The sequence below is a fragment of the Balaenoptera physalus genome, assembly GCF_965194825.1.
Source record: "Balaenoptera physalus genome assembly, chromosome: 10".
NCBI classification, from domain to species: domain Eukaryota; kingdom Metazoa; phylum Chordata; class Mammalia; order Artiodactyla; family Balaenopteridae; genus Balaenoptera; species Balaenoptera physalus.
Window position 1 is genome coordinate 51,845,916 of NC_138889.1, and position 17,741 is coordinate 51,863,656.

General features: G+C 39.3%; 1 protein-coding gene across 20 annotated transcripts in view; it reads left to right on the forward strand.

Moving 5' to 3' along the window:
• The window catches only part of DLG2 (discs large MAGUK scaffold protein 2), a 2,066,111-nt gene that overhangs the window by 1,627,186 nt on the left and 421,184 nt on the right, over positions 1-17,741 (forward strand). For all 20 annotated transcript variants that reach the window (XM_082410132.1, XM_082410117.1, XM_082410128.1 and 17 more), the window contains one exon: positions 8,050-8,118. In XM_082410132.1, coding sequence (XP_082266258.1) covers positions 8,050-8,118 — 69 coding nt within the window. The remainder of the gene's footprint in view (positions 1-8,049; positions 8,119-17,741) is intronic.

Below are 17,741 nucleotides of genomic sequence, written 5' to 3' on the forward strand. Positions count from 1 at the left end.
TTAATTGTTTTGTATTTCTTTTTGTACATCTTTTTTTTTTCTTTTGTTCTCTTAACTTATGGTTTGATGACTATCTTTAGTGTTATACTTGGATTCCTTTTTCTTTTTTGTTTGTATCTATTGTAGATTTCTGGTTTGCCATTACCATGAGCTTTTTTTTTAATTTTTTATAGTGGTCTGTATATATATGTGGCTGTTTTCAATTGCTGATATCTTCATTTCAAATGCATTTTAAACACCCTTGATTTGTACTCTCCTCCCCTCATGCTTACTGTTTTTGATACCATACTTTACATCTAATTGTTTTGTGTAGCCTGTAACCTCTTATTGTGGATACAGATGACTTTACTGCTTTTCTCTTTTAACCTCCCTACTAGCTTTGTGTGTAGATGATTTCCTACCTCTACTGTATGTTTGCCTTTACCAGTGAACTCTTTCCTTCTGTACTTTTCTTGTTTCTAATTGTGGCCTTTTCTTTCTTGCCCAGAGAATTTCCTTTAACATTTGTTGTAAAGCTGGTTTGGCTTTACAACAATTCTTTTAGCTTTTGAAAGATTTAAGTTTTAGCTGTGCTTTCCTTCCTTGGTTCTTTCCACTACACTTCTCAGAATTCTGTCTGGCTGGCCTCTCTGCCTCAAGAGGTGAAAGAGCCAGGCAGTTGTCACCTATAATTTCTTAGTCATGGTAGAACTAGCAGCATGCTATGTATGTAGCCAATGATACAGAAAGGATGAAACCTACTTGGTCCCAAGGGGAAGATAGATTTTTTTTTTTATACACCACTTATTATCACCATCAGGTAGCTTCTAATACTGACTGCAATTACTGCTTAAATGTTATTATCAGGGTATAGCAAAAATTCCCTTGCATCTGTAGGTCTTGACTGTCAGGTAATTCACCATACATGTCGTAGTAGAGTGAAAGGGTAATTACATGTTGTAAAAAGCTCTGTTTGTTCCAAATTTACATGCTAGGAGAACCTGGCTGACTTTGCACGTGTAACACAAAAGGAGTCAAATTCTATGAGCACTTCATGGTACCTTTTGCACTTAATCTAAGTGTCACTAAAACTTTTAAAGGGACATTTTTGGAATAATTTGGGGCAGAATATTAAAGTAATTAGTTTAAGGTAGTGATAAGTGAGATTACTGAATATTTCTTTGTTTTCATTATATGGGCCAGGTTATTGGTGAGGAAGCTATCAGTGATTACAGTTACTCATTAATCTTGCTTAGTAAGCATCGTTGATCTTTACCCAAGAAATGTTGGTACTCTCTAAACCAGTGGAAGATAAATGTTAAAGGAAAAGCTTGAACAGTTTAAACAAAAAAATACAATTAGCAAATAAGCATACAGAAAAAGTCATTCTCATGAATAAAGAAATACTCATAAATCTGAAGCATCATTTTGTACCTATTATCAATTTTTTTATTAAAGAAAGTTGACCTTTTTTTTAATAAATTTTATTTATTTATTTATTTAATATTTATTTATTTATTTATGGCTGTGTTGGGTCTTCGTTTCTGTGCGAGGGCTTTCTCTAGTTGTGGCAAGTGGGGACCACTCTTCATCACAGTGCACGGGCCTCTCACTATCGCGGCCTCTCTTGTTGCGGAGCACAGGCTCCAGACGCACAGGCTCAGTAATTGTGGCTCACGGGCCCAGCTGCTCCGCGGCATGTGGGATCTTCCCAGACTGGGGCTCGAACCCGTGTCCCCTGCATTGGCAGGCAGATTCTCAACCACTGCGCCACCAGGGAAGCCCTATTTTTTATTATTATTTTTTGGCTGTGTTGGGTCTTCGTTTCTATGCGAGGGCTTTCTCTAGTTGTGGCGAGTGGGGGCCACTCTTCATCGCGGTGCACAGGCCTCTCACTGTTGTGGCCTCTCTTGTTGCGGAGCACAGGCTCCAGATGCGCAGGCTCAGTAGTTGTGGCTCACAGGCCCAGTTGCTCCGTGGCATGTGGGATCTTCCCAGACCAGGGCTCGAGCCTGTGTCCCCTGCATTGGCAGGCAGACTCTCAACCACTGCGCCACCAGGGAAGCCCCTCAATTTTTTTTTAATTATAATAGCAGGGCTTATAAGACTGTGGTGAAACTGGCACATATATGTATATTTTTAGAAGCAATAAAATGGTAGAAACTTTTGAAAAATAATTAATAACGTAAGTCATAAGACATAACCAAATAAATGTTTCCATTTGGAGGAATACATTCAAAGGAAATTGTCAAGTAAAACAAAGTAATTGATATCAGTATGTTCATTGCAGCATTGTTTATAATATTAAAACAACAGAAATAACCCAAATATCCATCTGTAAAAGGATGATTAAATAAATTACATCTTCAGAGTAATTAACATTATATAACACCAAAATAATAATTATGGAAACCTTACCAGGAGTGATTAAATTATAATGTAAGGGGGGGAGGAATGCAGATATGAAGTTATATATGGTCTGTGTATATATAAAATGATATGAAACACATGTGGAAATACAGAGAATCAGTAGCATAGAGTTTAAAGTACAAACACTTGGCAACAAGAGGGGCTTTAGTTTGAATTCTGGCTCCATATTTGCAAGCTGTTGTTTTCTGACATGTTATTTAAGTTCTTTGTGTTTTCTTAAATATAAAATGGGGATTCTCATACCTTCCTTATACGACAGCTCTGAGAATTAAATTAGATGATTCTGTAAAGTCTGAGACAAGGCTGTGGAATTATATGTGAATTTTTTTACTCTCTTATTTTGATTTCCATTAATTTAAGTTTAATTTTTTAATTGAAGTATAGTTGATTTACAATGTTGTGTTAGTTTTGGGTCTACAACAAAGTGATTCAGTTACATATATGTATATGTGAATATATATATATTCTTTTTCATATTCTTTTCCATTATAGTTTAATACACAATATTGAATATACTTCCCTGTGCAATATAGTAGGACCTTGTTGTTTACCTATTTTATGTATAGTAGTTTATATCTGCTAATCCCAAAGTCCTAATTTATCCCTCTCTGCCCCCTTTTCCCTTTGGTAACCATAAGTTTTTCTATGTCTGTGAATGTTTCTGTTTTGTAAATAAGTTCATTTGTATTTTTTAGATTCCACATCTAAGTGATATCATATGATATTTGCCTTTCCCTGTCTGACTTACTTCACTTAGTATGATAATCTCTAGGTCCATGTGGCAAATGGCATTATTTCATCCTTTTTTATGGATGAACAATATTCCATTATGTATACATACCACACCTTCTTTATCCATTCATCTGTTGATGGACATTTAGGTTGCTTCCATGTCTTGGCTATTGTAAATAGTGCTGCTATGAACACTGGAATGCATTTATCTTTTCGAATTAGAGTTTTCTCCAGATATACACCTGGGAGTGGGATTGCTGGATCATGTGGTAACTCCATTTTCAGGTTCTTAAGGAACTCCATACTGTTTACCATAGGGGCTGCACCAGTTTACATTCTCACCAACAGTGTAGGAGGGTTCCTTTTTCCCCACACCCTCTCCAGCATTTATTATTTGTAGACTTTTTGATGATGGTCATTCTGACTGGTGTGAGATGATACCTCATTGTAGTTTTGATTTGCATTTCTGTAATAATTAGCGATGCTGAGCATCTTTTCATGTGCCTGTTAGCCAACCCAATATGTGTCTTCTTTGGAGATGTCTATTTAGGTCTTCTGCTCATTTTTTGATTGGTTGTTTGGTTTTTTTGTTATTGAGTTGTATGAGCTGTTTGTATATTTTGGGAATTAACCCTTGTCAGTCACATCATTTGCAATATTTTCTTCTGTTCCCTAGGTTGTCTTTTTGTTTTGTTTCCTTTGCTATGCAAAAGCTTGTAAATTTGATTAGGTCCCATTTGTTTGTTTTTGCTTTTATTTCTATTGCCTGGGGGGAGTGACCTAAGAAAACATTGCTACGATTTATGTCAGAGAATTTTTTTTTAATTGAAGTATAGTTGATTTACAATGTTGTGTTAATTTCTGCTGTACAGCAAAGTGATTCAGTTATACATATATACATTTTTTATATTCTTTTCCATATGGTTTATCACAGGATATTGAATATAGTTCCCTGTGCTATACAGTAGGACCTTGTTGTTTATCCATTCTATATATAATAGTTTGCATCCGCTAACCCCAAACTCCCAATCCATCCCTCCCCCACCCCTCTCCCCCTTGGCAACCACCAGTCTGTTCTTTGTGAATCTATTTCTGTTTTGTAAATAAGTCCATTTGTATCATTTTAGATTCCACATCTAAGTGATATCATATGATACTTGTCTGTCTGATTTACTTCACTTAGTATAATAATCTCTATGTCCATCCATGTTGCTGCAAATGGAATTATTTCATTCTTTTCATGATTAATATTCCAGTGTTGTGTGTGTGTATGTGTGTGTGTATATATATATGTATATACCACATCTTTATCCATTCATCTGCCGATGGACATTGGTTGCTTCCATGTCTTGGCTATTGTGAATAGTGCTGCTATAAACACTGGGGTACATGTATCTTTTCAAGTTACAGTTTTCGTCTTTTCCAGATATATGACAAGGAGTGGGATTGCTGTATCATATGCCAACTCTATTTTTAGATTTTAGTTTTTGAGGAACCTCCATACTGTTTTCCATAATGGCTGCACCAGTTTACATTCTCACCAACAGTATAGGAGTGTTCCCTTTTCTCCACACCCTCTCCAGCATTTGTTATTTGTAGACTTTTTAATGATGGCCATTCTGACCAGCATGAGATGATACCTCATTGTAGTTTTGATTTGCATTTCTCTAGTAATTAGCCATGTTGAGCAACTTTTTATGTGCCTGTTGGCCGTCTATGTGTCGTCTTTGGAGAAATGTCTATTTAGGTCTCCTGCCCATTTTCTGAATGGGTCTTTTTTTTTGATATTGAGCTGCATAATTGTATTATTTGGCGATTAATCACTTGTCGGTTGCATCATTTGCAAATATATTCTCCCATTCCATAGGTTGTCTTTTCATTTTGTTTCCTTTGCTATGCAGAAGCTTGTAAATTTGACTGGGTCCCATTTGTTTATTTTTGCTTTTATTTATATTGCTTTGGGAGACTGACCTACGAAAACATTGCTACAGTTTATGTCAGAGAATGTTTTGCGTGTGTTCTCTTCTAGGAGTTTTACAGATCCAGTCTTACATTTAGGTCTTTGATCCTTTTGGGGTTTATTTTTGTGTATGGTGTTAGAGGGTGTTCTAATTTCATTTTTTTTTACATGTAGCTGTACAGTTTACCCAGCACCACTTATTGAAGAGACTGTCTTTTCTCCATTATACATTCTTGCCTTCTTGTTGTAGATTAATTTTGACCATAAGTGTGTGGGTTAATTTCTGGGTTTTCTGTCCTGTTCCATTGATCCATATGTCTGTTTTTGTGCCAGCACCATACTGTTTTTATTACTGTAACTAACTTTGTAGTATTGTCTGAAGTCTGGGAGGGTTATACCACCAGCTTTTTTCTTTTTCCTCAGGATTGCTTTGGCAATTCTGGGTCTTCTGTGGTTCCATATAAATTTTAGAGTTATTTGTTCAAGTTATGTGGAAAAATGTCATGGGTAATTTGATAGGGATCACATTAAATCTGTAGATTGCTTTGGGTAGTGTGGCCATTTAAACAATATGAATTCTTCCAATCCAAGAGCATGGGTTATTGTTCCATTTCTTTGACTCATCTTCAGTTTCCTTTATCAGTGTTTTATAGTTCTCAGCATATGTCTCATCTCCTTGCTCAGGTTTATGCCTAAAAGTATTTTTTTATGCAATTTTAAAGGGGTTTTTTTTTTACTTTCCCTTTCTGATATTTCATTGCTAGTGTAAAGAAATGCAACAGATTTTTGTATATTAATTTTGTATCCTGCAACTTTACCAAATTCATTGATGAGCTCTAGTAGTTTTCTGTTGGTGCCTTTAGGATTTTCTCTGTATAGTATCATCATGTCATCTGCATTTAATGATGATTTTTCCTCTTCCCTTCCAATCTGGATACCTTTTATTTCTTTTTTCTTGGCTGATTGATTGATTGATTTCTATTAATTTTATAATGTTGTTTTTACAACAGAAAACATTTTAATAATTTGATAGTGACCACCAAAGTTATAATATACTCACAAATCTATACCTTGTGGCACTGACTATATGGCTAATTGAAGTGATCTAAATAATTAATTATGCTTATTTAGTACTAAAGAAAGATCTCAAAGTGCACACTCTGCTAAATCATATCAGCTTATTTAACACTTCTTATGTAGCTTTTGCCATGTAACAGACAGACAGACACTGTTCTAAACACTGTATTCATTGAATAACTACCCTATGAGGAAGGTACTGTTACAGAGAACTTTAAGAAACTCCTCAATCAAGGTCACATTGGTCTATGTGGCAGAGCTGAAATTTGAACTCAGGCAGCCTGGCTACATGGTCCAGCTCCTCAATGCTATGCTGCCTTTCAGTTGGCCAATCAAAACATGCTTAGTGGACATAAGTGATGCTCGGCACTATGAGGGATGCCAGGAAACAAAGGATACAATCCTTAATTTGAAGAAGACGACCATTCTCTAGGTCTTAGCCATAGTCTCCAAATTCTGCTCTCTCAACCTCAGATAAATGTCATCCATGACACAGTTAAATGCTAGTCACAGAGAAACACCTCCTCTCACCCATAATAACAAAAGTTCTGAATGAAAAATCTGCAGCCTATTCGCTTGGCTCTCTATGGCAATGTCAGTGTTTTCAAAGTATGTGCTGAGAAGTCTTAGAATTGTGTGAAGTTGCTTCATGTTCTGCAAATATTTTACTCAAGTTTCTCTCTATACATATATTTGTATATACACACCTTCACACACTACATGTATATGTAACTAATGTTACAAATGTTTTTAAACTAATACTACAAACTAAAATTACACACTGAAATACATTTTATTGTATACTTTAATACATAGGAAACTCACAATTCATTACAATATGCTCTTGGATTGTCATTGTGCATATCTCAGATGAAAGAGAGTCTTCCCTCTATCTATCTCTAATTGAAGAGTATTCTGAAATTGCAAGACAAATTCTTTCAAAGCCAAAAAAATTGTTACCATTTGGAAGGTGATATAATATGATGGTTAAGAAGAATGGCACTAGAATCAGTCTAGATACTGTTTCGAGCACAGGTATTTACCACATGAATTTGGGCAAGTTTTAAACCTTCCTGTACCTTAATTTCCTCATCTGTCAAATGGAACAGTACATACCTCATAGAGTTGTAAGAAATAAAGGATGTAAAAATATAATTAGAAAAGTAACTCAGGCAATAAGTACTCAATAAATATTAGATACTACTATATATACAATATAATTTCTAGTGCAAAGATACAATATAATTTCTAGTGCAAATACTTAATCTATAAAATCAGTCTTACCTTGTTATCATGCAACCAAAATAAATACGGAATTACCTTAAATTCTAACTAATGTTGATATGCAACTGGAAATCCCATTTTTCAAATTTTTGTGTTCATTCAATAGTTGAATTATTGTTATTTTTACAAGTATTGCAAATGTAAACTAATAAATTTATACTAATTAAATACTACTCCAATTTGCAAATTTGCTGTTTAGAATTTTGTTAGAAAAAAATGTTCTGCATTAAAAAAATAATATATTGCATCATAGTGAAATTTGTTTTTATGCTTTATGTTATCTTATTCCAAGGGGAAAATAATTACCTCTTCCAAATATATTTGTTTCTTTTCATGGCTACCCTTCATTTAAAGCTTACTTTTGATTAATACATGTTGAAATCAAATTATAAAGAAATATTTATTAACCCCTTATCTGGTAGAGTGTTATACTGTGGTGGATGATTCTGCTTATCACCAAAGAACAGTCATTTAATCTCTCCTGTATTTCTTCCAAGAGTGATTCTTTTCGTGACAATAAGACTATTAGAATGTGCAAAGATATTTTAAATAAATGACCTGTTTGTTTTTTCTTTCTTTTCTTGCAGTCATTCCCAACACAGCACTACAACCCGCCAGCCTTCAGTGACTCTCCAACGGGCCATCTCCCTGGAAGGGTAAGATAAGAATAATACGGAGCCTTCTCTTAAACCAAACCTAGCACCCTCGTCACTCTGAGCATAAATTCCTTCCTCCCTCCCTCCCCACTTTACCCCTTTTTTTTCTTTCTGTTAGCAAATATCTATGAAGCTTATGTTATATACATGCCAAGCACCATGCTAGGTAGTACACTGAACAAGTCAAATAAGATCTTTTCCTTCAGAGGACTCATTATCTATTGAGAGTGACAAATATAAACACACACCTGCACATAACAGTGTGAGCATCACACAGGAAATACGTATGAGGGATTAATGAAGGATCCAGAAAGGATATCTATCTGACTGAGAGTGGGTATCAAAGAGGGATGGGGGGAACAGGTCATGATAGTTTCAGAGAAGATATAACTCTGAAGCTGAGAACTGAAGCATCTGTGGATATTTGCCTGACAGACATTGGAAGGAAGGGTACTCCGTGCAGGAGAAAGAGCACATGCAGAAACATGAACATCTAAGCAGATGTCAAAAGGCCACTGAGTGATTCGGTGCTTTGGCGCAAGGTGTGCGAGGCAGGAAATGAGAATGGTGATGTTGGCTGGCCAGGCTTACGTGTAGAGGACTTAGTATTTTGTATTTCTAAATTCCCCAATCAGATAGAAGCTGAAGGGGCTGAGAAGAAGGAGTTAATATTTCCATCCAATTGCTTTATAGTCGCAACTGATTTGAGAACACTTAATTGGTTACTGTATAAAAATTAAATCACTTTATTTTTCCAATATCTGTTACCAACTATGCTTTGTTCAACCCTATTTCTCAATAACAAGTAGACTTCCTTAATGGCATTTCAGTTAAAATCTCTATTACTTATTCTCTCTATTTTAAAATCTTGTGTTTTCAGTCAAACCTCTGTCTCTCTTTCCAACATAATTAAGACTTGGGGTCCACCAAAGTGCTCTGGAGTTGATAGAGGAGTGATCTGCTCTCTCTCTCATACCGCCCTCTAGATCTTCCTTTCTCTTAGATTTCTTCTCTGGTAGAAATGAAGTTAAAAAAAAAAAAAAAAAGGGAAATGGCATTCCTCACATTCTCCTGTGGCGGTCCCCCTTTCTGTTGGCTATCACTGGTGATGTAGCCTGGATGGGTAGAGAACCAAACAAACAGGCACCAATGCTAAGAAACGCAAGCAACTCCCCCAGCATGTGGTCCCCTGGGAGCACCAGCGATCTTTTCTACAAAACCCCCTGGCAGTAGCACACTGTAGTCCTCTGATGCACTCACCCACTTTGCCCCAGCTGCACCAATCCCTCCTCACAAGCACACAGTCGCCCTTTCTCACCTGTCCTCAGCAGCTTCACATGTGAGGCCTGCAGACATGAGCAGCATGCATCTTTCCTACCCCTCAGGTGGAGCTTACTAGGGCTAGTCCTTGCCTCCTTTCTCCCTGCCTGACAGTCTCATCTTCTCTCCCCAGGGCAAGTCAGCAAACTCCATGACTAAGTGGACATCCACTTGGGAGGGAGATGTTAGCCTTTCCTTCCTGGAACAGCATAAATTTTATAAACACTTTTCATGGCGTGCCCTTTCTTGCCTTTAGCTAAGGAAATCCACTGCATGTCCGCAAACCCATGGGAACATGAGTGAAAGGAATGTGACCTCTGCATGAACACTGCCCTCCCCTCAGAAGGATACCTCCTTCTCTTCCTAGTCCTCCTCTTCTGTTTTTGGCGGTAAAGAACATCAAACAATTTTAGCTCCTCTATTAAACAAGAAAACAAAAACTGAGATAGGAGTGGGGGAGGAGTCAAGATGGCAGAATAGGAGGACATGGAGTTCACCTCTCCCCATAAGTACATCAAGAATGGAACAGTTCTGACAGAGCACCTGCTGAACACTAGCAGAGGACCTCGGACACCTAAAAGGCCAAGAACAATCCCCATGCAACTGGGTAGGACAAAAGAAATTTTAAAAAGACAAGAGGAAACAGGACACGACCTGCACCCCTGGGGGGGAACTGAAAGAGAGGAGAGGTTCCCACACCCAGGGAAGCCCCCTCGCTAGTAGGGAGATCAGCTAGGACAGAAGGGGAGCTTCAGGGGCTCGGAGGAGAGCACAGCAACCAGTCTGTGGGAGGCAGGACAGAGTGAGACCTACATGAATGGTCGGTGCCACAGCCCTGCACGTCCCAGCCTGAGACACGTGTCTGCTGGTGCGGACGGAGGCTGGGTGCTAGAACCTGGGGTTTGGAGAGCAGATCCAGGGAGGGGACTGCTGTTAGCTGCAAAGAGAGAGCCTGAAGGGATGGGAGTACAGAGCTCTACAAGCGGGAATGTTTGTGGAAGAAGCCCAGGCCGCCATTGCAGCCCCCTTCCCCACGCACCAGCCCCTGCCTCCCTGGGCACTAGAAGGGGCTCCTGCCTGAGCAGGCTTGCACGCCTCACCCGCCTTGGCCACCACCTGCAAGAGCAGGCTCACTCACCCCCGCCCCCTCCTCCACCCCCACAGCCCAAGCAGACTCACATGCCCCACCCACTGCAGCTGCCTCCTTCACCCCCGCCCACCCCAGCAGGCTGGCATTTGCCCCACCTGTTGCCGCCTCTGACCCCACCCACCGGGGCAGGCTCTGGGGCAGCCTCAGGAACAGACACTGGTGGAAGGCCCACATGCAGAGGTGGGGCTGAAACCACAGCTGAGCCTCATGGGCCATGCAACTAAGGAAGAAGAGCTGAAATCTCTCCTCACAGTTGTGGGAACTGCGGATTTACACCCCCGCTGCCGGCTTTGTAAACTCAGCACCTGCAGAATATCCAAATGAATGAGTACTACCCCAGCTGAGATGGGTCTAGCTTTAGCAACTGTGGGTTTATGTGCACATACACATGGGGACTGGACCGGGCCAGAATCTGAGCTGCCTCCATAGCTCCCACAGCAGGTCCTGGTGCACAATTACTGCAGTCCTGGGACCTGACTTCAGTGGATCTGTGCTGGTAGTCTGGTGAAAACAACGCCTGAAAGACACCAAGGCCAATTGCCGGCATACCCACTGTTAAGGTGGGTCTGAGAGCAGTTCCAGCAACAGTGTAATTTATGAGCCAGCACAACAGGTGAAAAGTGACGCAACAGAGCACACTCACAGTTGAACAGCTCTAGAGGAAAACGCAGTGGCTTCTCTCCCACAGAGAGTGCTCCAATCCTGCCTATGTCACACTGCAGGTCAGAAACACAGCTCAGAAACAGATCTCGGGGCCTCTACTGCAACTGGAGAGCAGACCCTGCCCCTCACAGGGCAGCGACAACCTCAGAGCAAGGGGTGGCCCCCGTTCAATATCCCGTGCAGGCTCAGGTCACCCCAACATCAGTCACTCCTCTTACCAAGGGGATAATGGCCAGCATACACTGAGGAAAGAGGTGGCAGACAAGCATATTAAAAACAGCTCTAGCACCAAAAAATATTAAACCCACTTAGGCTATACAGGGACGTTCCCACATAAAAATAGCCCTACAAGACAGTCTGAGGGTCAGTCACTGGGAGAAAGAACCCCCCAGAGCATTTGGCTTTGAAGGCCAGTGGGTCCTGAGTGTAGGAGCTCCACAGGACTGGGAGAAACAGAGACTCCACTCTTGGAGGGCGCACACAAGGTTTCACATGCATTGGGACCCAGCACAAAGCAATACCTCCATAGGAACCAGGGCTAGACCTAACTAGGGGTCTTGAGGGTCTCCTGAGGAGGCAAAGGTCAGCGGTAGCTCACTCTGGGGGCAAGGACACTGGTGGCAGAGGCCCCAGGGAACACTGATCGGCATGATCTCTCCCAGAGGTCCCATTTTTGGCACCAAGACCTGGCCCCACCCAAAAGCCTACAAGCTCCAGAGCTGGAATGCCTCAGGCCAAACAACCAGCAAAACAGGAATACAGCTCCACCCATCAGCAGACAGGCTGCCTAAAGTCATACTGAGCTCACAGCTACCTCAAAACACACCCCTTGGCACGGCCCTGCCCACCAGAGAGACAAGACCCAGCTCCACCCACCAGAGGGCAGGCACCAGTCCCTTCCACCAGGAAGCCTGCACAAACCCCAGGACCAACCTCACCCACAGGGGGCAGACACCAGAACTAAGAGAAACTATGATCCTGCAGCCTGTGGAAAGGAGACCACAAACACAGAAGGGTAGACAAAATGAGATGACACAGAAATATGTTGCAAATGAAGGAACAAGATAAAAACTCACAAGAACAACTAAATCAAGAGGAGATAGGCAATCTACCTGAAGAATAATTCAGAGTAATGATAGTAAAGATGATCCAAAAGTTCAGAAAAAGAATGGAGGCACAGATTGAGAAGATACAAAAAAATGTTTAACAAGGAGCTAGAAGATTTAAAGAACAAACAAACAGAGATGAACAACACAATAACTGAAATGAAAAATACACTAGAAGGAATCAATAACAGAATAACTGAGGCAGAAGTGAGCCAGAAGACAGAGTGGTGGAAATCACTGCCACAGAACAAAATAAAGAACAAAAAATGAAAAGAAATGAGGACAGTCTCAGAGAAATCTGTGACAACATTAAACGCACCAACGTTCACATTACAGGTGTCAACAAAGGAGAAGAGAAAGAAAAAGGGCCTGAGAAAATATTTAAAGATATTATAGCCAAAAACTTCCCTAATATGAGAAAGGAAACACTCACTCAAGTCCAGGGAGTGCAGAGAGTCCCATACAGGATGAACCCAAGGAGGAACACGCCTAGACATATATTATTCAAACTGGCAAAAATTAAAGACAAAGAAAAAATATTAAAGACAACAAGGGAAAAGCAACAAATAACATACAAGGGAATCCCCATAAAGTTTTCAGCAGATTTTTCAGCAGAAACTCCGCAGGCCAGAAGGGAGTGGTAAAATATATTTAAAGTGATGAAATGGAAAAAGCTACAACCAAGAATACTCTACACAGCAAGGCTTTCATTCAGATTTGACAGAGAAATCAAAAGCTTTACAGACAAGCAAAGGCTAAGAGAATTCACCACCAAACCCCAGTTACAACAAATGCTAAAGGAACTTCTTTAGGTGGAAAGAGACCAGCAACTTAATATAACCTTGTGTATATATAGACTGCTATATCAAAACCTCATGGGGGGACTTCCCTGGTGGCACAGTGGTTAAGAATCCGCCTGCCAATGCAGGGGACACGGGTTCGAGCCCTGGTCCGGGAAGATCCCACATGCAGCAGAGCAACTAAGCCTGTGTGCCACAACTACTGAGCCTGCGCTCTAGAGCCTGCAAGCCACAAATACTGAGCCCATGCGCTGCAACTACTGAAGCCCGCGTGCCTAGAACCCACGCTCCACAACGAGAAGCCACCGCAATGAGAAGCCTGCACACCGCAACAAAGAGTAGCCCCCGCTTGCCACAACTAGAGAAAGCCCATGCGCAGTAACGAAGACCCAGCATAGCCATAAACAAACAAGCAAACAAACAAATAAATAAATAAATTTTTTAAAAAAAGAATAAAACTTAAAAATTTAAAAAACCTCATGGGAACTGCAAACCAAAAAAGTACAATAGATACACACACACACACACACACACACACACACACACACACACACAAGCAACCCAAACACACACTAAAGACAGTCATCAAATCACAAGAGAAGAGAACAAAAGAGGAAGGGAAGGAAAAAAACCTACAAAAACAAATCCAAAACAATTTTTTAAAAATGTCAATAGGGGGCTTCCCTGGTGGCACAGTGGTTGAGAATCTGCCTGCTAATGCAGGGGACATGGGTTCGAGCCCTGGTCTGGGAAGATCCCACATGCCACGGAGCAACTAGGCCCGTGAGCCACAACTACTGAGCCTGCGCTTCTGGAGCCTGTGTTCCGTAACAAAAGAAGCCACGATAGTGAGAGGCCCGTGCACCGCGATGAAGAGTGGCCCCCGCTTGCCGCAACTAGAAAAAGCCCTCGTACAGAAATGAAGACCCAACACAGCCAAAACTAAATAAATAAATAAATAAATAAATGATTTTTTTTTTAAATGTCAATAGGAACATACATATTGATAATTAACTTAAATGTAATTGGAACATACATATTGACAATTACCTTAAATGTAGTTGGATTAAATGCTCCAACCAAAAGACACAGACTGGCTGAGTGGATACAAAAACAAGACCTGTATATATACTGTCTACAAGAGACCCACTAGGGACACATACAGATTGAAAGTAAGAGGATGGAAAAAGGTATTCCATGCAAAAGGAAACCAAAAGAAAGATGGAGTAGCAATACTCATATCAGACGAAATAGACTTTAAAATAAAGACTGTTACAAGAGACAAGGAAGAACACTACATGATCAATCCAAGAAGAAGATATAACAATTGTAAATATGTATGCACCCAACATAGGAGCACCTCAATATATAAGCCAAATGCTAACAGCCATAAAAGGGGAAATCGAGAGTAACACAATAATAGTGGGGGACTTTAACACCCCACTTACACCAATGGACAGATCATCCAGACAGAAAATCAGTAAGTAAACACAGGCCTTAAATGACACATTAGACCAGATGGACTTAATTTTTCCATCCAAAAGCAGAAGACTACACTTTCTTCTCAAATGCACATGGAACATTCTCCAGGATAGATCATATATTGGGCCACAAATCAAGCTTCAGTAAATTTAAGAAAAATGAAATCATATCAAGCATCTTTTCCTACCACAATGCTATGAAATTAGAAATCAATTATAGGAAAAAAAAAATGTAAAAAAACACAAACACGTAGAGACTAAACAATATGTTACTAAACAACCAGTGGATCACCGAAGAAATCAGAGGAAATCAAAAAATACCTAGAGACAAATGACAACAAAAACACTATGATCCAAAACCTATGGGACACAGCAAAGGCAGTTCTAAGAGGTAAGTTTTTAGCAATACAATCTTACCTCAGGAAACAAAATCTCAAATAAACAACCTAACATTACACCTAAAGCAACTAGAGAAAGAAGAAGAAACAAAACGCAAAGTTAGTAGAAGGAAAGAAATCATAAAGGTCAGGGCAGAAATAAATGAAATAGAGACTAAAAAATAAAAACGATCAGTGAAACTGAAAGCTGGTTCTTTTTACTTTTTCTTTGAAAAGATAAACAAAATTGATACACCATTAGCTAGACTCATCAAGAAAAAAAGGGAGAGGGCCCAAATCAATAAAATCAGAAATGAAAAAGGAGAAATTACAACTGACACCACAGAAATAAAAAGGATCATAAGAGACTACTACAAGCCACTATACACCAATAATATGGACAACCTAGAAGAAAAGGACAAATTCTTAGAAAGGTACAACATTCCAAGACTGAACCAGGAAGAAATAGAAAATACGAACAGACCAATCACAAGTACTGAAATTGAAACTCTGATTTAAAAACGTCCAACAAACAGAAGTCCAAGACCAGATGGCTTCACAGGTGAATTCTATCAAACATTTAGAGAAGAGTTAACACCTATCCTTATGAAACTATTCCAAAAAAACTAAGAGGAATGAACACTCCCAAACTCATTCTATGAGGCCACCACCACCCTGATACCAACCAGGCAAAGATACCACAAAAAAAGAGAAAATTACAGGCCAATATCATTGATGAACACAGACACAAACATCCTCAACAAAATACCAGCAAACTGAATCCAACAACACACTAAAAGAGTCATACACCATGATCAAGTGGGATTTATCCCAGGGATGCAAGGATTTTTCAATATCCACAAATCAATCACTGTGATACACCATATCAACAAATTAAAGAATAAAAATTGTGTGATCATCTCAATAGATGCAGAAAAAGCTTTGGACAAAATTCAACAGCCATTTATGATAAAAAGAAAGTGGGCATAGAGGGAACCTACGTCAATATAATAAAGGCCATATATGACAAACCCACAGCTAACATCATTCTTAATGGTGAAAAACTGAAAGCATTTCCTCCAAGATCAGGAACAAGGCTTTCATTCAACATAGTATTGGAAGTCCTAGCCATGGCAATCAGAGAAGAATAAGAAAAGGAATCCAAATTTGAAAAGAAGAAGTAAAACTGTCACTATTTGCAGATGTCATGATACTATACACAGAAAATCCTAAAGACGACACTAGAAAACTACTAGAGCTCATCAATGAATTTGGTATAGTTGCAGGATACAAAATTAATACACAGAAATCTCTGGCATACTTATACACTAACAACAAAAGATCAGAAAGAGAAATTAAGGAAACAATCCCATTTACCATCACATGAAAAAGAATAAAACACCTGGGAATAAACCTACATAAGGAGGCAAAAGACCTGTATGCAGAAAACTATAGGATGCTGATAAAAGAAATCAAAGTTGACAAAGATGGAGAGATATACCACGTTCTTGGATTGGAAGAATCAACGTTGTCAAAATGACTATACTGCCCAAAGCAATCTACAGATTCAATGCAATCCCTATCAAATTATCAAGGGCATTTTTCACAGAACTAGAACAAAAAATTTCACAATTTGTATGGAAATACAAAAGACCCCGAATAGCCAAAGCAATCTTGAGAGAAAAAAACATAGCTGGAGGAATCAGGGTCCCTGAGTTCAGACTATACTAGAAAGCTACAGTCATCAAAACAGTATGGTACTGGCACAAAAACCAGAAATATAGATCAATGGAACAGAATAGAAAGTCCAGAGATAAACCCACGCACTTATGGTCAACTAATCTATGACAAAGGAGGCAAGAATATACAATGGAGAACAGCCTTTTCAATAAGTGGTGCTAGGAAAACTGACAGCTGCATGTAAAAGAATGAAATTAGAACACTCCCTAACACCATACACAAAAATAAAATCAAAATGGATTAAAGACCCAAATGTAAAACCGGATACTATAAAACTCTTAGGGGAAAACATAGGCAGAACACTCTCTGACATAAATATCTTTTTTGATCTTCTCCTAGAGTAATGAAAATAAAAACAAAAATTAACAAATTAAATTAAGTTAAACTTAAAAGCTTTTTCACAGCAAAGGAAACCATAAACAAGATGAAAAGACAACCCACAGGATGGGAGAAAATATTTGCAAATGATGAGACCAACAAGGGATTAATCTCCAAACTATACAAACAGCTCATGCAGCTCAATATCAAAAAAAAAAAAAAAAAAAAAATCCCAAAATGGGCAGAAGACCTAAATAGACATTTCTCAAAGAAGACATACAGATGGCCAAAAAGCACATGAAAAGATGCTCAGCATCACTAATTATTAGAGAAATGCAAATCAAAACGATGAGGTACCACCTCACACCAGTCAGAATGGCCATCATCAAAAAAAAAACTACAAACAATAAATGCTGGAGAGGGTGTGGAGAAAAGGGAACCCTCCTACACTGTGGGTGGGAATGTAAATTGGTACAACCATTAAGGAGAATAGTATGGAGGTTCCTTAAAAAACTAACAATAGAACTACCATATGATCCTGCAATCCCACAGCTATGCATATATTTGGAGAAAACCATAATTCAAAAAGATACATGCACCCCAATGTTCATTGCAGCACTATTTACAATAGCCAAGACATGGAAGCAACCTAAATGTCCATCGACAGA